The 22,159-nt window shown below is 37.0% G+C and overlaps 1 protein-coding gene across 30 annotated transcripts in view; it reads left to right on the forward strand.

Annotated features, from left to right (window-relative positions):
* CAMK2D (calcium/calmodulin dependent protein kinase II delta) overlaps positions 1 to 22,159 on the forward strand; it is a 310,275-nt gene that overhangs the window by 192,680 nt on the left and 95,436 nt on the right. For all 30 annotated transcript variants that reach the window (XM_032292477.1, XM_032292479.1, XM_032292481.1 and 27 more), the window contains one exon: positions 21,847 to 21,912. In XM_032292477.1, the coding sequence (XP_032148368.1) occupies positions 21,847 to 21,912 (66 nt within the window). The remainder of the gene's footprint in view (positions 1 to 21,846; positions 21,913 to 22,159) is intronic.

Consider the following 22,159-nt stretch of genomic DNA (forward strand, 5'->3'; position numbering starts at 1 on the left):
CTGAAGTGTAGTGGCACAATCTCAGCTCACTGCAACCTCCGCCTCCCACGGTCCCTGTTCAAGCAATTCTCCTACCTCAGCCTCCCAAGTAGCTGGGATTATAGGCACGAGTCACCATGCCCAGCTAATTTTTTGTAATTTTTAGGAGAGACAGGGTTTCACTATGTTGGCCAGTCTGGTCTTGAACTCCTGACCTCGTGATCCACCCGCCTCAGCCTCACAAAAGTGCTGGGTTTACAAACAGGCATGAGCCACCACACCCAGCCTCTAGTATTTTTTTTAATGTGAAACTTTACAAATTGAATTGTTTTATTCTCTGTTAATTTAGATGATGAACTATTAACAATTTTGAACTCACTTCTGAAAAGAATAACTTTAATAAAAGAAACCATATTAATATAAATAGCAAGTTTTTAATTAATTCCCTTTCCTTATTAATGAAAACCTTTTTGAAGTTAGCACTCTTTATACTCAGGGGCTAAATCTCATGAACAATTTGCTATCTTTGCTCATTTACATTAAAGTGCAAATATTTTTTTCTTTTTTATTTTCTTAAAGATTTTAATCTGAAATCTTTTGGTTGTGTGACTGGCATTGTCTCCAAGGCAACTTTGAAGTGACCTGACCTAGAAGTTTCTATAAATATGTTTTTCTTAGGAAATATGAGGGAAACAAGACAGGTGGCAGGGAATAAGGACTCAATATCACATGCACTCAATATCTGGGCATGTGATTCCTTTGAAACCCAGAATCTTTCACATGGAGAGGGAGGGATGCAGAACAGATTTTTGTCAAATTCAGCCTAACCCTCGAAGACGAATTACCTGTAGCTAACTCCGTGGAGTCCTCTTCATATGTCCTCTTTTCCAAAATCAAATTCCCTCCCAATATATGAGCAAAAATTAATAGAAAACTTGTTTATGGTTAGAACTTTAATTGATGATTACATTTTTATTTCTCTTTTCAGACATTGAAATCTTATTTTTGGCATTAGCCCAAGCTTTTGACATGAATGTCTGTCGCTGTCTTACAGTGTCTCTGTTCCATTTTAGAACTTGCAGTCCTTTCCTTTTTATTGTTTTTTATATTTTGGGGTATCAAAGATATTACCATATGGTTGGTGTAAAATAAATATTATATATAGGCCGGGCATGGTGGCTCAAGCCTGTAATCCCAGCACTTTGGGAGGCTGAGGCACACGGATCACGAGGTCAAGAGATCAAGACCATCCTGGCCTACATGGTGAAACCCCGTCTCTACTAAAAATACAAAAATTAGCTGGGCATGGTGGCGTGTGCCTGTAGTCCCAGCTACTCGGGAGGCTGAGGCAGGAGAATTGCTTGAACCCAGGAGGTGGAGGTTGCAGTGAGCCGAGATTGTGCCACTGCACTCCAACCTGGCGCCTGGCGACAGAGCGAGACTCTCAAATATATATATATATATATATATATATATATATATATATATATATATTATATATATAAATACAAGCTACTATAAAAAATCAATACCTAGAAATATGTTAAAAACTATGCTCTATTTAGTGTGTTACTTTTGTAGGATGCAGTAAGCATTATGGTCAAGATCGTTGGTATATAAAGTCAATCCATTTATATGTCCTAGATTAGCCAATTTCTAGCTTTGTGATTCTTCTGCAGCTTACTTACCTGCATCAAGTGTCGTGTTTTTCATCTCTAAAATAAAGATATTATTTCCTTCATAAAGCATTTACAAAGTTTAGATGAAACAGTGTTCATAAAGTGACCAGTAAAGTTGGTGCTATATAAATCTTACTCATTACTTTAAATGTCCACTATTATGGCAAACATCCTCAGGGCATAATGTCACACAATTGGCATTGAGGAACCTTGATATTTCCAAGTCAGCTCTTCAGCTATGAGAGTGTATCTCCCATTAAGGACAAGGCTAATTTTTCAGATGACCAAGTCTCAGGTGTATTAGTTCTTTTGAACCATTTAAGAGATCTTGTCTCCAAGCAGCTAATTGGTATTTAGCAAAGAAAAGAACAAACATAATGAGAAAAATGTGTGGACACAAAGATGTAGTATTGGATACCAAAAAAGTATTAATAGTGATGGAAGAACCTAGTGATGGAAAATAAATTCTTATGCTATGAAGTATCTGTTTATATTATTAAGCATGAATATTCATTTATAACTTTTCTTGTTGACGGATCTCAGGCAGTGCAAGAATTTACATTGTTATACTTCTTATTGCAGTAATCCAACATCACCCTCCAAAAGATTGTGAAAGTTTGCAACACTGAGGTTTAATAAATTTGCTTACTATAAATGTGTAGCCTATTTATGTGATCTTATATGTACTGTCTTCTCTGTGTCACAATGTCTCTATTAATAGGACAATTGGAATAAATTATATCTCAGGTGAAAGCTCTGAAAGTTTTCTGTATTTTCATGTAGAACAAGGTATGGTGTTCTTTTAAAGTCGTTTCTTCACACATTCATTTTCTCCATTTTATACATATACTTTTTGTTGCAAATCTCTATTCATACTGCATTACCTTCAGAAATAAAGGTGACATAATGGTTAACACATTAAATGCCCCAGGTTTTCTATCATTATCATAATAAAAATAGACAAAATTATTGAGCTCTTAATGCATGCCATGTATTTTGCTGAATACATTGTAAGTTTTATTAGATGTAAACACAAAACAACTTTTAGTCTTTTTATTTTAAAAATAATGGCTACAGAGGTTAACTTGCTTAAGAGAGTCTTTCTTAAGCAAGTTCTTGCTTGTTTAAGTTACCTTGCTTAAGAACCATACATGGTAGAGCCAGAATTCAATCTAAGTTTGATGAGGACTCTATGGATGTCAAACACTACTCAGAATATCTAAGGCCTATTATTTTATCCTTTTTAGGTTGTACTCATCTTCACATTCTCTATTCATTTCTTCCCTATACTTATAGGTACCGCTTTAAATATAAACACACTTATCTAAGTGATAGTATCACTTCTCATAAATCACCTCACACAGGTTTTATTGTTATTATCATTATTATTATTATTTTAGATAGTCTCGCTGTGTCACCCAGGCTGGAGTGCAGTGGCACCATCTCTACTCACTGCAACCTTGCCTCCCAGGTTCAAGCAATTCTCCTGCCCCAGCCTCCCCAGTAGGTTGGGACTACAGGCACACACCACCACACGTGGTTAATTTTTTTATTTTTAGTAGAGATGGGGTTTCACCGTGTTGGTCAGGCTGGTCTCCTGACCTCAGGTGATCCATCTGCCTCGGCCTCCCAAAGTGCAGGGATTACAGGCATGAACCACCGCACCCAGCCTATTTTGTTTTTTTATACTGCAATAATTGCTTAAAATCTTTTCATGGAAAGAGTGATAACATTATCTTAAAAGTAATTGATTGCAGAATGAGAAATCATAGCCTTAGTTTTTATAATTTTATATTTTAGTGTCCCATAGGGAGAGAAACAGAGGGAAACATGTATTCCTTAATAGTACAGCTTCAAGTTTGCAATAGGGATTATTCATCCAATGAGGAGTTTAAAGTGCACCTGGTGATGTCAGCAAGTTACATCAGCTATTGTGAAATTGTGGGAATTGTGAGCTAGACTTCAAACAGTACAGTTATGGAAAAGAAGGACTGGGCATGGTGGTTCATGCCCATAATTCCAGCGCTTTGGGAGGCTGAGTTGGGTGGATCACGAAGTCCGGAGTTCAAGACCAGCCTGACTAACATGGTAAAATCCTGTCTCTACTAAAAATACAAAAATTAGCCGGACGTGGTGGTGCATGCCTATAATACCAGCTACTCAGGAGGCTGAAGCAGGAGAATCATTGAACCTGGAAAGTAGAGGCTGCAGTGAGCCGAGATTGCACCACTGCACTCCAGCCTGGATGACAGAATGAGATTATGTCTCAAAAAATAAAAATATTATGGAAAAGAAATAGGCATATTTATTACATGCATGAGTAGGGAATTTTCCTTCTGCTCAGGACTGCGCTCTTTTTAAAATTTTTAAATTTTATTTTTCCAATTGACAAAATTATATATATTTATGCTGCATAAAATGGTGTTTCAGTATATGTATACGTTGTGGAGTGGCTAAATCAAGCTATTTATGTAATGCATTTGTTATATGCATTACTTTACCAAAATTTTGTGTGTGATGGGGAGAACATTTAAAATCTACTATTTAGCAATTTTCAAGTATACAACATATCGTTACTAACTGTATTACATATGTGCAATAGATCTCTTGAACTTATTCTCCTAACTGAAATTTTGTGTCCTTTAATCAATACTCCCCAACTCCTCCTACTTCTAGCCTCTGGTAACTGCCATTTTACTCTCTGCTTCTGAGTTTGCATTTTCTTTCGTTTTCTTTCTTTTCTTTTTTTTTTTTTTTTTTGAGATGCATCTCACTCTGTCGCCCAGGCTGGAGGACAGTGGCATGATCTTGGCTCACTGCAAAGCTCTGCTTCCAGGTTCAAGCGATTCTCCTGGCTTAGGCTCCCCAGTAGCTAGAATTACAGGCATCTGCCACCATGCGCAGCTAATTTTTTGTATTTTTTAGTAGAGCTGGAGTTTTGCCATTTTGGCCAGGCTGATCTTGAACTCCTCACCTCAGGTGATCCTCCTGCCTCAGCCTCCCAAAGTACTAGGATTACAGGTGTGAGTCACTGCGCCCACCTGAGTTTGACTTTTTTACGCTATACATTATAAGTTAGATCATGCAATATTTATGTTTCTGTGCCTGGCTTTTTTCTTTTAACATAGTATCCTCTAGGGTCATTGATGTTGTTACAAATAACAAGATTCCCTTCATTTTAAAGGCTGAATAGTATTCTATCGTGTTTGTATGCCATATTAACTTTATTCACACATCTGTTGATGGACACTTTGGTTGATTTCTTGGCAATTGTTAATGCTGCAATGAGTATGGAAGTGAAGACATCTCTTCAACATATTGGTTTCATATCCTTTGAATATATACCCAGTAGTAGAATTACTGGATTATATGGTAGTCCTATTTTTTAAATTATTGAGGTGCTGTCACACTATTTTTCATAATGACTGTAGTAATTTACATACCCACTAGCAGTGTACCAGGGTTCTCTTTTTCCCCACAGTCTCACTACTTATCTTTTGTGTTTTTGATAGTAGTTGTTCTGTCAAGTGTGAAGTGATACAATCAACAGAGTGAAGAGACAGCCTAGAGAGTGAAAGAATATATTTGCAAACCATATATCTGATAATGGGTTAATATACAAAATATACAAGAAACAAACAACTCAGCAGTAAGAAAACAAATAACCTCATTTAAAAAATGGACAAAGGATCTGAATAGACATTTGTCAACAGCAGACATACAAATGGCCAACAGGTATATGAAAAAATGTTCAGCATAACTAATCATCAGGAAAATGCAAATTAAGACTACAATAAAGTATCACTTCACACTTGAGTCACACAGCTAAATAGCTAAGTATCGAAGACATAGTTCTAACACAAGGTGACTAACTTCTAAGCTTGTCATTTTAACCAATTTCAAATTTCGTCCGTATTTGCTTTGAGTTACCTGAAAAAGCATACACTATTTTATATAGTCTTGTAAGAAGTATAAAGTATAGGAATGTAAAATTTTACATGGGGATCTGAGATTTTCCCCTGTATAACAGGATAATAGATGTCAGATAAAAAAGATCTCAGCTGACCAGGTACAGTGGCTCACACCTGTTATCCCTGCACTTTGGAAGGCCACAGCAGATGGATCACTTGAGGTCAGGAGTTCGAGAGCAGCCTGGCCAACAAAGTGAAACCCCGTCTCTACCAAAAATACAAAAATTAGTCAGGCATGGTGGTGGGTGCCTGTAATCCCAGCCACTGGGGAGGCTGAGGCAGGAGAATTGCTTGAACCCAGGAGGCAGAGGTTACAGTGAGCCGAGATCGCACCACTGCACTCCAGCCTGGGTGACAAAGTGAGACTCAGAAAGAAAAAGAGAAAAGGAAAACCCAGGAGGCAGAGGTTACAGTGAGCCGATATCACACCACTGCACTCCAGCCTGGGCAACAAAATGAGACTCCATCAGGAAAGAAAGAAAGAAAGAAAAGAAAGAAGAGAAAGAAAGAAAGAAAGAAAAAAGAAAAAAAAAAAAAAAAAAAAAAAAAGAAAGAAAGAAAAAGAAAGAGAAAGAAAGAAAGAAAAAAAGAAAGAAAGAAAGAAAGAAAGAAAGAAAGAAAAGTAAGAAAGAAAAGGAAAGAAAGAAAGAAAGAAAAGGGAGGAAGGAAGGGAGGAAGGGAGGGAGAGAAGGAGGGAGGAAGAAAGAGAAAAGAAAAAAGATCTCAGTTTTTACGTGTGGGGTCTGAGAGAGAAAAGAAAGACAGAAAAGGAAAACCCAGGAGGTAGAGGTTACAGTGAGCCGAGATCACACCACTACACTCCAGCCTGGGTGACAAAGTGAGACTCCATCAAGAAAGAGAGAAAGAGAGAAAGAAAGAGGAAAGAAAAAAGATCTCAGTTGTTATGTGTGGGGTCTGAACATGTACAATGTTCATTCATTGGCTCTGGTCTGCCTTTTTGGTTGTTTGATCTCAATGTTATTGCATCTGAATATTTTTTTAACTAATTCAATCAGCAGACATTTATTGCATGCCTGCTATACGCATATACTCTGCCAAGCCCTGGAATACAGTGATGGACGAGACAGAACTGACATTGTAGTAGTTGAGGGAGGAGGGGATGGATAATGAATAAATAAACCCAGCAAATCATTTTAGTTCTAGTGCTGTGAAGAAAACATGGTGATATTTGGTGAGTAACTAGGGGCTGCTGGCTAATTTACAGGGTGATCAGTAATGGTTGCTAGGATATTTCAGGAGTAGAAACCTAAATGTTGAGAAGAGTAGAGATTCCACTCAGTGTGAACAATGAGTACAGCGAGCAGAACAAAGGCCAGTGTGGCATGAAACATCCCAAGGACTAGGGTTCAGGGACATAAAATTACACATGAGATAGGTGTGGGCCAGAACTCAAAGGCCTTGTTGGCCAGGAAGATGAATTTAGATATTATGCTGTGTGTTCTGGGAAGGCGCTGAAAGGTTTAAAGGTTAGACATATGAAATAATCTGATTTCATTTTATAAAGCTCTCTCTTGCTGCCGTGTGGCAAGGGATTAGAGGAGGGCAGAATGGAAGTGGAGGAAAACAGATACTGGAGGAGTCAAAGAAAAAATGACAGTGATTTGGGCATGGGTGAGAGCAGTAGAGGAGAAAACTTATGTTTCATCTTCACATGGTAAATTGGACTTTTAAAAATGACTGAACTGTACACATAGACTGCAGATGTACAACGAATTGAACATTCAGAGTGTTAGGAAAATACGTGGTTTTAAAAGAAGGGGATTCCTGCTCTTTGAACTGGACCAGTATTACTAGAACTAAAAGGCAATCTCTTTTGCTACTTTCCATAGTTAAAAAGAGAGAGACCTTTCTTCTCTTCAGCCTTCCCTCTTTAGCATAAAACTCTCCTGTTCATAGTGGCAACTGAAGATACTATTGAAAAGAAAAAAAAAATAATTTCACAGAATAAATAATAGAAAGTAAAACATTTTACAATGATGAAAATATGTAGAAATTCTGATTGGTATTTTAGAATGTCAAATAACACCACAAAGTCTTCCAAAAATGCACTTGAACTTATTAATAGCCTCTGCTAAATTTTTTTCTGTTCTGTAGGAAAGTAGACTCTTAAGCTTAGAAAAGGCCAGGGAAAGGAATTTATCCTACTTTTCTGTCTTTTCTCCATATTTCAACATTCCAAGATTGACTTAAACCTCAAATTAAGGTGATTCTGTTATCTGGGTGGCAAGGATCATGCATGATCTATGGCATCTTGTATTGCACATGTGCATTCAATTATTCATTTTTGGTGTAACTTTTTTTTTTCCCCTCGAGACAGAATCTTGCTATGTCCCCCAGACTGGAGTACAGTGGCATGATATCAGCTCACTGCAACCTTCGGCTCCTGAGGTCAAGCGATTCTCCTGCCTCAGCCTCCTGAGTAGCTGAGATTACAGGCATGTGCCACCACACCCGGCTGATTTTTATATTTTTAGTAGAGACAGGCTTTCACCATGTCGGGCAGGATATTCTTGAATTCCTGGCCTCAAGTAATCCAGCTGCCTCAGGCTCCCAAAGTGCTGGGATTACAGGCATGAGCCACCACGTCTGGCTTTTTATGTGACTTCTGTGTGAAAAAGCAACTCTTCTAAGCATTTGGCAACCAAAATAGAAAAGTATTGTACAGCCCTTTGAATAAGCCCTCTTTAATTTGTTGTAATGGATAAATTTATAAGATCATGGCCACCCAGGTTCACTTCTAATCACCGACCCCATACCTAGTCTGCTCTCTTTCACAAACCAATACACTGTGGTGCTGTCTGAAAACATTTCTAATCATAGACTTACCTGCAGCTAGTGACTTCATGGCAAGATATTTGTGGTCTGATTGGAGATTGAACACATCCTGTAGTTCAATTTTTTTATTGAAGACTCTGAAGTGTCTTAACTGCTTTCATTTGATGTTTCAACTGACTTATTTGTAGTAATAGCCAAGCATTTGTGCTTTGAAAATTTGAATTGATATTCTTTATGTATCACATGGATATCTGTATATCTGGTGATATCCTATTGCATTTTGTATTTTCTGGGCTTTTTTTTAATATTTAGGGACTATCATATTCCTTGTTGAATATAGGCTCTAGTACATAGACATTTGGTATATTGTTGTTAAAAGAATAAATGTTCACATGACTGGAAAAATAGAAATTTTAAGTCCTTCTTTTAAAGGAAAATGTTAATAATAAAAAATATCCACAGTTCCATGTCCCTGTTTTAACTAATTTCATATTGCATCTTCCCTATCACATACTGTTTAATTCCACATAGATTGAGCTACTAATATGTCTCAGGCAATATGTTAGGCTCATGTTAGGTTCAAGGGATACCAAAAATGAGTAAGACATGGTCCTTGCCTTTCCCTATCTTGAGGTTCCATGGGGGATATGGGTATATAAGCAGATGGTCTCGATGTGAAATTTAAATCAAACAAACATAGTATGCTGTGAAAGCACAGTGGGTGGATTTCAGAGAAGTATTTCTGGAGGAAACATGGGCTCTTTCTTGAAGAATGTATAAGCTCAAGGAAAATTAAATCAAGATTACCTAGCTAGGCATTACCAACAAGGAATTGCATTAAAAATGCATGGTGAAATATGCAGCTCACCAAAGTTCAAGGTAATTAGTGAGGAATTAAAAAGCTGCAGAGCTCAGTAAGTGTGTGCCAGGTTATGGAGGTTCATGCATGTCATGGTAAGGACCTGAAACTATGTACTCTAGGCCTATCAGTGTTAACTTTCCAAGAAGGAGGTCACTAACACCTTGAAATTGAGCTTTAAGTATATGTATGCAAATGAACCTAGTAAAATTGCTTCAGTATAAAGAGCTCTTTATGTAGGAAACATTTTATAAATGGAAAAGTAGATATTTAATAGTCACAAATGAGAGTTTAAAAGAAGCTAGTTACCTCCATCAAGAGTCTCTATTTCAGATTCTCTAAGAAGCTTTTAAATTCTGGGTTAGCTACTTTCAACACTAATCACAGTCTGTAATATTTGTCACTAAGTTCCCCCTCCCCCTTTTCTTAAATATTCGTACCATTAAAATTTGCTTACATGAAACATAAATCTTTACATGAAGTATATTTGGGTGGAATAGGATACTCTGCTGAAGTTGTTTATTTGTACTGTTCTTAACACAATAATTGAGTACAGATACACTCCAGACTTGAATAATGTGAGTAAATAGACAGTCTCCAGGTGATCAAAAGAATTGTGTTGTGTCATCACTTCTCCTCCCATAGATCCCACGAAGTACCTCTAAGAAAATCACCTTTCCTTTTCCAACAATAGAAATCTGTGGGATGGCACCATCCACCAAACTACCCATCAAACAACTATCTTAGATTTGAAAACACTGAAACACCCTCGTGTTTCCTTCTTAGGGTCTAGCAAAATGGTTCAATACCTTGGCAGCACCCCCTACCCTGTAGAATCAGACAGAGGGAGAGAAGAAAGAAAATACAGGAAGAACCAAAGTGAGGATTTTATGAGAGACAAAGTGAAAGAAAGCTCTCAGTGAAAGAAATCCCACACATTAGTTTTTAAGTACCCAGATCCAGAGTGTCTGTGTATGCTTTCCATTTGCCATCGTTTGCAGGCTGGTTTGCATTGTAATAACTTAACATTTGTCAGCAATGATGCCTACCAATATTGTGTTTATTATGTGTATAAGAATGCATTTCATTTTATTTTATTTTATTTTGAGATGGAGTTTTGCTCTTGTCACCCAGACTGGAGTGCAATGATGTGATCTCTGCTCGCTGCAACCTCTGCCTCCCAGGTTCAAGCAATTCTCCTGCCTTAGCCTCCCAAGCAGTGGAGATTACGGGAACCCACCATCATGCCCAGCTAATTTTTGTATTTTTAGTAGAGGCAGGGTTTCACCATGTTGGCCAGGCTGGTCTCAAATTCCTGACTGGTGGTGATCTGCCCACCTTGGCCTCCCAGAGAGCTGGAATTACAGGTGTGAGCCACTGTACTCAACCAGATGCATTTTATTTTTAAGTACATGACTAAAGACCATCTAGTCATATTGTTGAATAGTGACAAAGCTACTGCTAAGTGAGAAAAAAGAATTTGTAATTTTGTTGGAATTAAATAAAGCCATATATACAAATGAACCTAATAATCTGTTTTTTAAAAAATAATTTATTAAACCAAACTATTAAACCAAGTTTCAGTAAATTAGTTGCCTAATACTTGCACATAATTAAGCAACAAATATTTTTTATTCAATGAACAATTGATTATTAAAATCAAGCACATTTATCTTACTGAACTGTCACAATTATTAAAAATGGAAGCAATGTAAGGTTGTATAGATCTTTGTAGGCAGCAATTAAGTATAAATCTGTTGCTTCTTCTTTCGTATATTATTCCTGAAACAAAACAAAGCATGCCCCTAGAGATCACATGGGGAAATTTGATAATTTAGATAATTTGACAGATGATAAATTGTCTCAAATCTCTTTAAGAAGATAGTGTAGTATAAGTAACACACAAATACATGAATAAGTGAATAATTTTTAAATTGACAATAATTTGAATGATCTAGACGTAGTTCAATCTCTTTATTCTAAATAGGCAATGTGCTAAGAAAGTGAGCATAAATGAGATTTCAGATAATTACTTAACACAATAATTTGCATATAGCATGCCTCTGCTTAGCTGTTTCTTAATGGAGCTCTGGCAGAATTTCTAATTTGTAAAGGAGTCAGATAAGATGTTACCACCTTATACTTAAAAGATATATATTTTCATTTCCTTAGAAAAAATATTCCATAATTTGGAAATGTGGCTCTTCAGACTAGTCCTCTCTTTTCAAATTAAATCAAATAATGCAGCTTTACTGTGAAGCTTATTTTTTTAAATTCATTGAACATTTTATATCCAGTAAGGAGTCAGCTAAAATTACTAGAGCAAATCAAGCTTATTTTTTTACACTTACTAAGTGGGTGTGTATGCTTGTGTGTACACATATATGCAGGCACACATGCAATAAACCATTCAGTAATATTCCAGAGACCCAAGTAAAATGCCAGTAAAAATAAAAAATCTGTTGTCTGATGATATGTGCAGCACATGGAAACACAACACTCAAACTGAAGAATGAAGAACTTGTGAGAGTGAATGTTAAACCTAGAAACAATTACTAAGTCACGTCTTAGCTATTGACAAAATCAAAAGATTGGGAATAAAACCGGTAATAACTCTTGATATTTTTAAAAAATGATGTTACTATCTTAGACATCCCTTCAGAAAGCATTGTTTCTGTTAAGCCTGTGTGGAGATTAATCTGGCATTATCTTTTTTAAAAAGTCTAGATTGACTTAAGCCTTTATTCAGATAAATGGTAAAATGTTATGTAACTAGAAATGAGCTACTAGTTTTCATTGTAAAAGCACAATCACTAGCATATACCAAAAAGAATGTTGAGCACATTTGGGAGAAGGTAGCTTTTGTAAGCCTTTTTGTTTGTTTTTAGGAGACAGGGTCTAGCACTGTATCCCAGGCTGGAGTACAGTGGCATGATCATAGCTCACTGCAGCCTCTACCCTCTGGGCTCAAGCAATCCTTCTGTCTAAGCCTCTTGGGTAGCTGAGACTACTGGCATGCTCAGGCACATCCAGCTAATTTTTTAATGTTTTATAGATAGGGGGTCTCACTATGTTGCCCAGGTTGGTCTTGAATTCCTGGACTCAAGTAATTCTCCTGCCTTGGCCTCCCAAAATGCTGAGATTACAAGCCTGAGCCACCATGCCTGGCTTGTAAGTCCCTGTAGTAATAAAATACATCCTGAATATTGTGAGAGGTGAGAGGAAAGTTAGAGAACAAATAAGGGGAGATTGAGGTTGCTGTTTCCAACTCCTTTGTTCCTTTTTGTACTCCTTTTTCCAGTTGAACTCCTGTTTCTTCCTAGGTGCTCATGTCCCACATTCTTCCTGACCAACTCCTCCTCATTTATGTAAGGTCCTCCTTGGATAGCACCTCCTCTGTGAAAGTTTCTCTGACCCCCAGAAAGATTCAATATTCTCTCCTCTCTTAGTCTTAGTCTTTATGAGACTATTATTTCCTCTTCATTTTTTGCTTTTCTTTTGTACAGAGTAACTTCCTGAATCTATATAGTTGTTGTATGGAGTCCTCTAGGAAGCATAGGAGATAGGGGAAATAGCAAGAATTCTTCATAAGCTGCAATAAATGACAAGATACAACAGGACTCCCAGCCTTCCTGGCTGGCATGGGGCACCGATTGGTGTAATGCTCTAGTGTGGATGTTACTGTGTATTCACCAGTGAGTTTACACAGATAGAGTTCATTTATGTCCCATTTGTGCTAATTCTTCTTCCTTTCATCATGCCAAAAAGGTGAGTATTGGGTGAAACTTTTTTACTTACAGGTATACATATTTCCTCTGTCAATGCGATGATTCCTGAGTCTAGGATTTGCTAGCTCTTAAAGATTATGGCTTTAAAAATAGACCTATGCTTTAGTTAAAGCATGTTCCACAGGAACATAATATTTTATTTGTTTCTGTTTTCTCCGCTAGACTAGATGCTTTATAATGGAACTTAGAAATTGATTCTTCATATTCCTGTCCATTAGCATGGGCAGAGCTCACACATATTAGGAATACAGTTGAGTAATATTTGTAGAATTAGTCTATGACACTGACCTATAGATAGAAAGCTTAACTCTCCATGAAGTTATTTGTGTTATCAGGAAAAAAAATTGCTATGCAAACAAATGAGTCCACTGGAGAACTTGGTAGGGGATGTCCTGGTATCCTCAAAACAAGAAGGACCATTTCAATAGCTTGCAGCCACCTGTAGATTTAGCCCTTCCTTTGTAAACATCTGCACATTCACAGGGATAAACAGTAACAGTATATCCTCTCCAGCAGAGGATCTGTTGGTCTTCTGAGTACTAAAGACTAATAAATTGTAGAATCTCTTCTTGTCTGACATCTTTGAAACCCCCAGTGTCCCAAACCTGGAAAACCTGTTGTCTTATAGTGGTGTATCAACAAATCAGCAGATTCACTCATCTGTCACCTCTATTTCAGGATTCTTTCTGGAGTATTGGTGATTAGAAATATGTTTGAATCTGAACTTTGGGTTATAAATTTACACATTTTGTACAGTAGCTTTCCTGCTTTCATAACATGATCCACACATTTTGTGCCTAAACAAAGGCTCATTTTTCTGATGATCAAAGCTAACTTTGAGGTGAGTTACTGATATACAGAAACTGTTTCATCACAATTAGCACTTGAAAAAAAAATTTACTGTGGTGATATTTTCAGTCAAAGGCAGTTGCCTTGGCATTAACAGTGAAAACTTACCTGCACAGGAAGGTTGAGCCTAACCCTGGAAGTCCATTTCAGTACATGTGGCATTAATAATATGTAGCTTATCAGGTGATGATACTCAGTTAGTAACATTCATCAGTGGGCCAATGGCAGATATTTTTTAAAGTGATTATCATTTTTCTCTGAGAGTTAACCAAGCATAATAAATAACAAAATATGAGAAAAAAATGTGATAATACAAGGAATTTTTTAATGGCAATGATTTTAACATATAGATAAATAAAAATAGTCATGTCCATATTATATTGTTTGAAACTTAGTCTAGTGAATGATAAGAGATAGTATAGGTATAAAGATTTTAATTTATCTTATATTTAGCAAGACTTCCAATAGGCTTACTGAATTTCAATAGCTAATACATAATTACTGTGTGTTCTCAAATTGTTTCTAATTAGATGGACTTCTCTACTCTTTTAAAACCATATTTTGTAATTATTATTGTTACTCTGGAATATCTGTGGTGTTTGTAAAACCATATACAGTGATTTCCTTCTTTTTTAATGCACAGTAGAGTATATAGGTCAGGTATCTTTTGAAATGTCTGATCTGTTAGAAATCTTCCATTCACCTCTTTAAATAAGTGTTTGATTTTATTATTTATTTATTTTTGAGACCCTGTCTCATTCTGTCATCTAGACTGGAGTGCAGTGGCATGATCATGGCTCTCTGCATTCTCAACCTTCCAGGCTCAAGCAATCCTCCCACTTCAGCTCCCTGTGTACCTGGAACTACAGGTTCACACCACCCCACCTTGCAGGTCCCCACTATGTTACCTAGGCTGGTCTTGAACTCCCGGGCTCAAGCAATTCCCCGATCTCAATCTCCCAAAGTGCAGGGAGTATAGGCATGGGCCACCACGCCCAGTAAAATCAGTATTTTATAAGTGAAATTACATATACATATACATATAACTGTGTGTGTGTGTGTGTGTGTGTGTGTGTGTGTGTGTGTGTGTGTACATTGCAGTTGTTCCTCACTATCCACAGAAGGTTGATTCCAGGACCCCCCTCAGAAAACAAAATCTGCAGATGCTGAAGTCCTTGATATAAAATGGCTTAATACTGTATTTGCCTATAACCTATGCACATTTTCCTGTATACGTTTTTAAATATTTTTATTGATATTTGTTTATTTTTGAATACCATATTTTTTGTCTTTAGTTGGTTGAATCTGCCATTGTAGAATCCTCATATACAGAGGCCTAACTGTATTTAATGATAGCAAATTACTAAAAATATTGTGGCCATAATAAAAATTATTGATAGCAAATTACTAAAAATATTGGAGCCAAGTAGAGATTAGTGACTTAGTAATTAAAACACTTACTATACATATGTGAACATTAACTTTTAAAAATGTGACTTAGGGCCAGCCATGGTGGCTCACGCTTGTAATCCTAGCACTTTGGGAGGCTGAGACAGGCAGATCACCAGGTCAGAAGGTCAAGACCAGCCTGGCCAACATGGTGAAACCCTGTCTCTACTAAAAATACAAAGAATTAGCCAGGTGTGGTGGCACAAACCTGTAATCCCAGCTATTCTGGAGGCTGAGGCAGGAGGATCGCTTGAACCCAGGAGACAGAGGTTGTGGTAAGCTGAGATCATGCCATTGCACTCCAGCCTGGGCGACAGAGCAAGTCTCCTTCTCTAAATAAATAAATATGTGACTTGGTTATTCAGTTAGCTTGGATAGATGAAGCAGAAAGTTAAATGGTGATTATGAAAATTGAATTTTTGCATATATGGTTTAACTACATTGTGAGTTACCTGAGTGTGTTATTTCTCCTTTTGTCTCACTACTTTAATGGGAGGTTATTGTTGCCCAACTCTGGATCTGATGTGTAACCAACTTTCTTCAGCCAGATTCCTCACCTCCAAAAGAATGCCTTGCATCTTAGATCCAGGCCCAGGTTCAACTCCAAGGACTGTATATCTCAGGAACCAAATGTCATGCTTGGCAGAGAAGCCTCATGTCCAAACAGGACACTCACTAGTCTACCTGAGTGGATTATCAGTGTTTTTCTATTTTTAAAATTTGTTTTATATCTGTACAGGTACTCTGGTATTAGCTGTTGTGTCTTCCAAAGAGTTGAATGCATTATTATATCAGCTCATCCATGATCATAAGATACGTGTATGTGCCAAGTTGGATTTTGGGGAGCTAAGGGTAGGACTGGTACAAAACTATGCAATTACAAATTATACGGTTCTGAAGAGGTAACCTGACTTGGTAAACAAGGCTCAAATCAAAAAGATAAGTACTATGATAAAACGTAAGAGCTAGTCTCCAAAACACAGCCTGCACAGTCCTAAATTCAATATTAAGATTTTCATAAGGACATAGAAAGGATACTATAAGTGACTCTTACCTCATAGACACTGCAGAAAGACCACTTACTTTCAAATTTGACATTCTGCTTCTCCATGAATGTTCTTGGGAATTCCTAGAAGGGAGACCAGGAAGGAGCTTGCTATGCTTGAGGAACTGGAGGAAGGCCATCACAACAACTAGAGCAATATAGAGAGGGGCCTCAATTGGGAGATGGGTGGGGTCCAAATTAAGCAGAGACATGAAGGTCATGTCAGGAGTTGGCCAGAAAAATCAGCATACAGCTGTTTAAGAGCTTCATGCAGGCATTTGACAAAATTGGATGTACATTTAAAGCTACTGTGTGGAGAGCTGACAACAGGGGGGCAAAATAGAAAATGGGACCCATTAGGCGTTATTGCAGTGGCGCATGTGAGAGATAGCAGAGACTTAGGATGGTGACATTGTAGTGGAGATAGAACCCTTGATTCAAGTTCTGTTTTGGAGATATAATCAGCAAGAGTTAGTTAGAGATCAGTAGATACATAATATAAAAGGTGGTTGGGCCTCCTTACCCTCTGGTACTACCTCAAATACAGGTCAAACCAGAAAATCGTGAACGGATGCTTATAGTTTCATTTGCTCATTTATTTATGTAGTAATTTATCCCCTCAGAAAACATTTATTAAGCTCTTTCTGTGTGCCAGCACTGTGTAAGGTGCTGAAGACACAATGTCCCATCATCTCATGTGCTCGGCCTGACAGACCCTTACACCGGTGGCTGGCTTGATTTACTTTATATCTTAGAACATGGTGCTAAGGAGACCTACATTTTTCATTGTATCCCCACTGACTTTGTTCATTTAGACCTGTGGTTCTCTTCAGGGGTTCTTAGGGGGCCCCTGGGGTAACTAGGAATGAATGGAGTTGGCACACTCGTTGGCACATTGACAAGGTAATGCTGCCACACCTAGAACAGGGCCTGGTGCTAACAGTCTTGCCATATACGGGACAACTGCACACTCATAATGTAGAATCATCCAGGTGAGACAGCCAGTCCCACTCCTGCTAATGAGCCTTGATCAGCTTCACACTGATCAGTGACTGCTCTCCTACCCTCACCAGTAGTCAAACTATCTGACTTTAATCAATGACTAAAGGCCATGTAAGTGGGAATTCCTTGTGTCTGTATTCTTCCCAGTCTTTTTGCATGATCCTTTGAGCTATTCCAAGCCCTTTGTCTTACCCTTCTCTGCCCCCAAATTGTGTCCAAAGGGCAAGCTAGGAGGGCAGCATAGACAACAAAGAAAACTAGTTCTCTTCCTTTCTCTTCTGCGTGTTCTTGGGAAATGTCCTTAATCTCCATTACTTTGGTTTCCTTGTCTGTAAAACAGAAATAGGACTAGTATCTACTTCATAGGGTTGCTGTGTTACAACCTATAGAGCACTTTGAACAGCAAGCACTTGGTCTTGGCACATTTTCTTAGTCTTTTCTGGCTGCTTAGCAGAATACCATAGCCTGAGTGGCTTGAAAAACAGACGTTTATTTCTCACAACCCTGAAGGCTGGAAGTCTGAAATCAGCGTGCCAGCATGGCCTGGTTCTGGTGAGGGCTGTTTCCTGGATTGCAAGCTACTGACTTTTACTTGTATCTCTACATGGAGAAAAGAGAGGAGAGAGCTCTCTGGAGTCGCTTTGATAAGGACACCAAATGAGGGCTCCACCCTCATGACCCAATTACTTCCCACAGGCCCCGCCTCCTAATATCAGCACTTTGTGGGTTAGGATTTTAACCTATTAATTGGGGAGGGAGCACAAACATTCAGGTAGTTGCACACATAGTAAGCACCCAATGAATATTTGTTGTTATTGTTGTTTGTTCAACAAGTGAAAGGCAGTATGTTGGATGACCATGCAGGTGACATGGATGAATGTGTCAGTGTTACAACTTCAGCCTTCATCACTAAATGAAGATTGCTTAAATTCAAGGCAGCACAAGATATGTTTTTTGACAAACAAACAAAAATCTGATGGTAGTGGTTCTTTGCTTAACTGCTTGATGAACCTCTGTTACCTCTGCTCAGAGGCTTGGATTTGAGGTCTAGTCGTCTCATCTCACTAGACTTGTTCTTCAGCTTTAAATTCATTTCCCAGGTTAAATTACTCCTTTTCCAGGAGGGAGTCCCAGTCCTACCTTAGCAAGATGGCTTCTTCCTTGTGCATTAGCTAGGTGCCTCTCTTGGTTCCTGTTTTCCATCAGCTCCAACCTGAAGTTCCTGGCTTTCCCCCACCACCTTGAGCACTGCTTTTAATCTCCAAGTCAGTGCTATTTCTTGGGTTAATGTGGCACCATTTTGTTTTTTAAAGCCGACTCTACTTGCTGCTCAGCCTCATGGACAAAGATATATTCCTGATGAAATTTTACAAATGTTATATTGTTGATGAAACTACTTTTGAATGTTTCTGATGTAAGTTACAAATTGTACACTAGAAACAAAAGAACAATTCATAAGAGTATGAATCAGTATCACTATAAATAACAACAACACAAACCTTTCTGATATGTAGTCTCATCTTTTCATGTTCTAGAGTTGGCTTTTCTTTTTCCTAATGTTCTTGAGATTCATAAATGGTAATTAATGCTTCAGATTTATAATTGATATGTTTCATATCATAGAAGAACTCTGACATCAATTTATTCACAAATCTCTAATTAGTTAATTAATCTAACAGTTTATTCATGAGGCTGATTTAATTTGTACATTATATGAAATTTCACATGGCACACTAAAAATTTTCAAAAATATGTAATAACTATGGCTTAATATTGTGTTCTGTTAAACAATAATGTGAGTATAGAAATATGTTAAAGTTAGGAAATTCAGTAGCTTCTCTTCACGACATTGAATTTTATTATAATTGCCATTTTTTTCTTTTCACACATTTATCATACATAAAGAAGAAATGATAAAATGATTTCATTTGTGTAAAGATGTTTTTAAATAATGGGAAGAATGATTGCCAGAAGAGGAGAGAGAATGTTGTCAGACACACTTCACTACATAATCCAAAACTCAGCATAAAACTCTACATCCCTCAAATTTGTTTAAAGCTATTATAATTCATTGAGAACTACCAGAATGCTGCTCTTCCTGACTTTTCAATATTCTCCTTTAAATATGAACCCCTTAGAAAGTAAAACCTAATGCCGTGGATAGCTTAACTTGGATATGTGCATGATTTTTTTTTTTTAAGCTCATGTAAAGTCCAGACTTACAGTAAATGAAATGGATAGCATGATTTTCTAACTGGGTTAATTTATTTAATCATTAGTTCAAGAGTCAGTAATTAAGCAAATACGTATAAATGCTAGGTTAGATGCTAACATAACAAAGATCAGGAAGTCAAGAACCCAGTGATCCAAGATCTGGTATTTCTCATAGGGCAAATAATATGTTTAAGGAGCCTATAAATAGCAGCAAGTTTGTTCATGTCAATAGACTTTAATCGATGTTTATTAAACATTTTAATAATCCAAAATTGTCTGTAATGTATACAGGTTTTCTAGGTACTTATGGTCAAAAACAAGGATAAATATGAGTGTATATCTATAATACATTAGTCACATTCAAAGGAAGAAATCTCACAAAATTATTATCATCGCTTTACAGACAGATTTACATCGCTTTACAGATTTGTTGAAAGTGTTTTTGTCTAATTAATTTGCATTGTAATTTATGTAAGGCACATTGTGTGATTGCCTTATTAAAGATTCTAATTGGAAAAATAACTATGTTACTGAATGGAATTATGTACATGTAACCATGACTTTCAGAACATGCCAATATGAAGCTTTATATGATAATTTTAGGTAAACATTTTATATGTAAAAATAATGGAATTGGAAATAATGACTCACATTGAAGTACTTTGAAATGTCCAGAGTGCAGTTAAGAGGGGCAGAAGTTGCATAACTGTTCAGACATATTTACAATTTCTAGTATCCCATCTTTTCCTTTGGAGAGGAGAATAAGGAAGAGAATACTAACTGGCTATCTCTAAAACATACAATCTTTGATGATGTTTCCAAAGTTAATAAAGCAAAAGAGCAAACAAGTGAACAAAAAACAAACTAATTTAGCATCCTTTTATCTCCCTCTATAGTGTTTATACATGAAGCTCTATACCTCTACTTGATGCTTTTCCAAATGACTCATGGCTTCTAAACTAGAAAGACTGGCAATGTCACTATTAGAAAGTCTGCACTGTGGAGTGGTTGAGAGTATGAGCTGTGGAGTGGATGGCCTGCCTGTGTCACTAAAGGCTGTGTGATGTTGGGAAAGTTACTTAACTTCTCTGGGCCTCCATTTTCTCATCAATAAACTGGGAGGGCAGTTGCTCACAGGGCAATTGTGGGGATTTATGAGTCAACATAATTCTTAGTACACTGTGTCGTTTATTGTAAGAACTCAGCAAATCTTAGTTCTTATAAGGTTGAACCCCAAGGATGAAATGTCCTTTGAAAATCAAGCCAGATCACAGCAGAGGAAGAAATGGTTGATAAGTGAGAAAATGGTCTACCTCACTAATAACCAAGAAATTCGTATTAACCTGAATTTTCCACAATTGGAATGGTGTTTTTATTTATTAATAGTAACTATTATTGTAATAATTTGGGCCTGTGGGCACCTTCACAATGTTGGGGGTGCAACCATTTTGGATGACCTGCCTTGTCTGCTTGGCCAAACTTTAAATGTGGATACTCTTTTACCCAGTAATTTTACTTGTAAGAATTTCTCTTGTAGAAATACCCTCTAATATGCAATACGTGTGTGCACGCCTATATGTGCACACATGCATATATCTGTTGATTGCCATATTATGTTAAATTAGGGGAAAATGCTTCCGATATAACATGGTGCCATAATTTAATGTAAAGTGAAAAATACAATTCGCTTATTTACATATAGTATGTGATCCCACTTTTGTGGGAAAAGTATGTATTTTTATGTGTGTGTTTTCAAGGGGAAAAAACAGTATGTTTAAAGATGAACACACGCAAAAATAGCAAAAGGTTACACAGAAAGATGCAGCCTGCAAACTCATACTCATGGCCATAATGTGTGTTGTCTCCTTTTGTTCAGAAAATGTTTCTAAACCGTGCCAAAATTTTTTCGGATATCAATTAACATTTGAAGAATTGAAATGAAAACTCATGAAAACCATTTTATGTAAAAGATATTGCTGAATATATTTATGGCATACAGAAAATTGTGACCTCGTGTCTAATGATAGACAAACAGAAAAGATGTAAATGTTTAGTGTAATATAGATTTGACTTATGAACACTGTCTCATGTTTTAAAATGTTTTGATAATTTTGTAAATTATCTAAGAAAAAAATCTATACAAACACATTTCCAAATCTATTGATGCTTATTTTTTTCTTCTTTTTAAATGTGATTATCTTTTCTATCTCCCCAGAGTTACTGGAGGTGAACTGTTTGAAGACATAGTGGCAAGGGAATACTACAGTGAAGCGGATGCCAGGTAAGTGACTTGCACTGGGCAAGATACAAGACTCAACATTGAAATAATATTTTTTCAGCATATTTCTTTACAAACGCATGTTTGTACAAGCAAATGTTTTAAGGGTCTCCTGGGTGATTCTTAGGAAAAAAAAATCTCTATGAATCTGGTCTATATTTTTATCTAGCATCTGCAGTTAGATTACATATTATTAAAAACAAGAAGAAAAAACAAACCAAAACACCCCACCTAATTGGAATGACTTCTG

This window comes from Sapajus apella, unplaced genomic scaffold, assembly GCF_009761245.1.
Source record: "Sapajus apella isolate SASKATOON/1434 unplaced genomic scaffold, GSC_monkey_1.0 scaffold27, whole genome shotgun sequence".
Taxonomy (NCBI): Eukaryota; Metazoa; Chordata; class Mammalia; order Primates; family Cebidae; genus Sapajus; species Sapajus apella.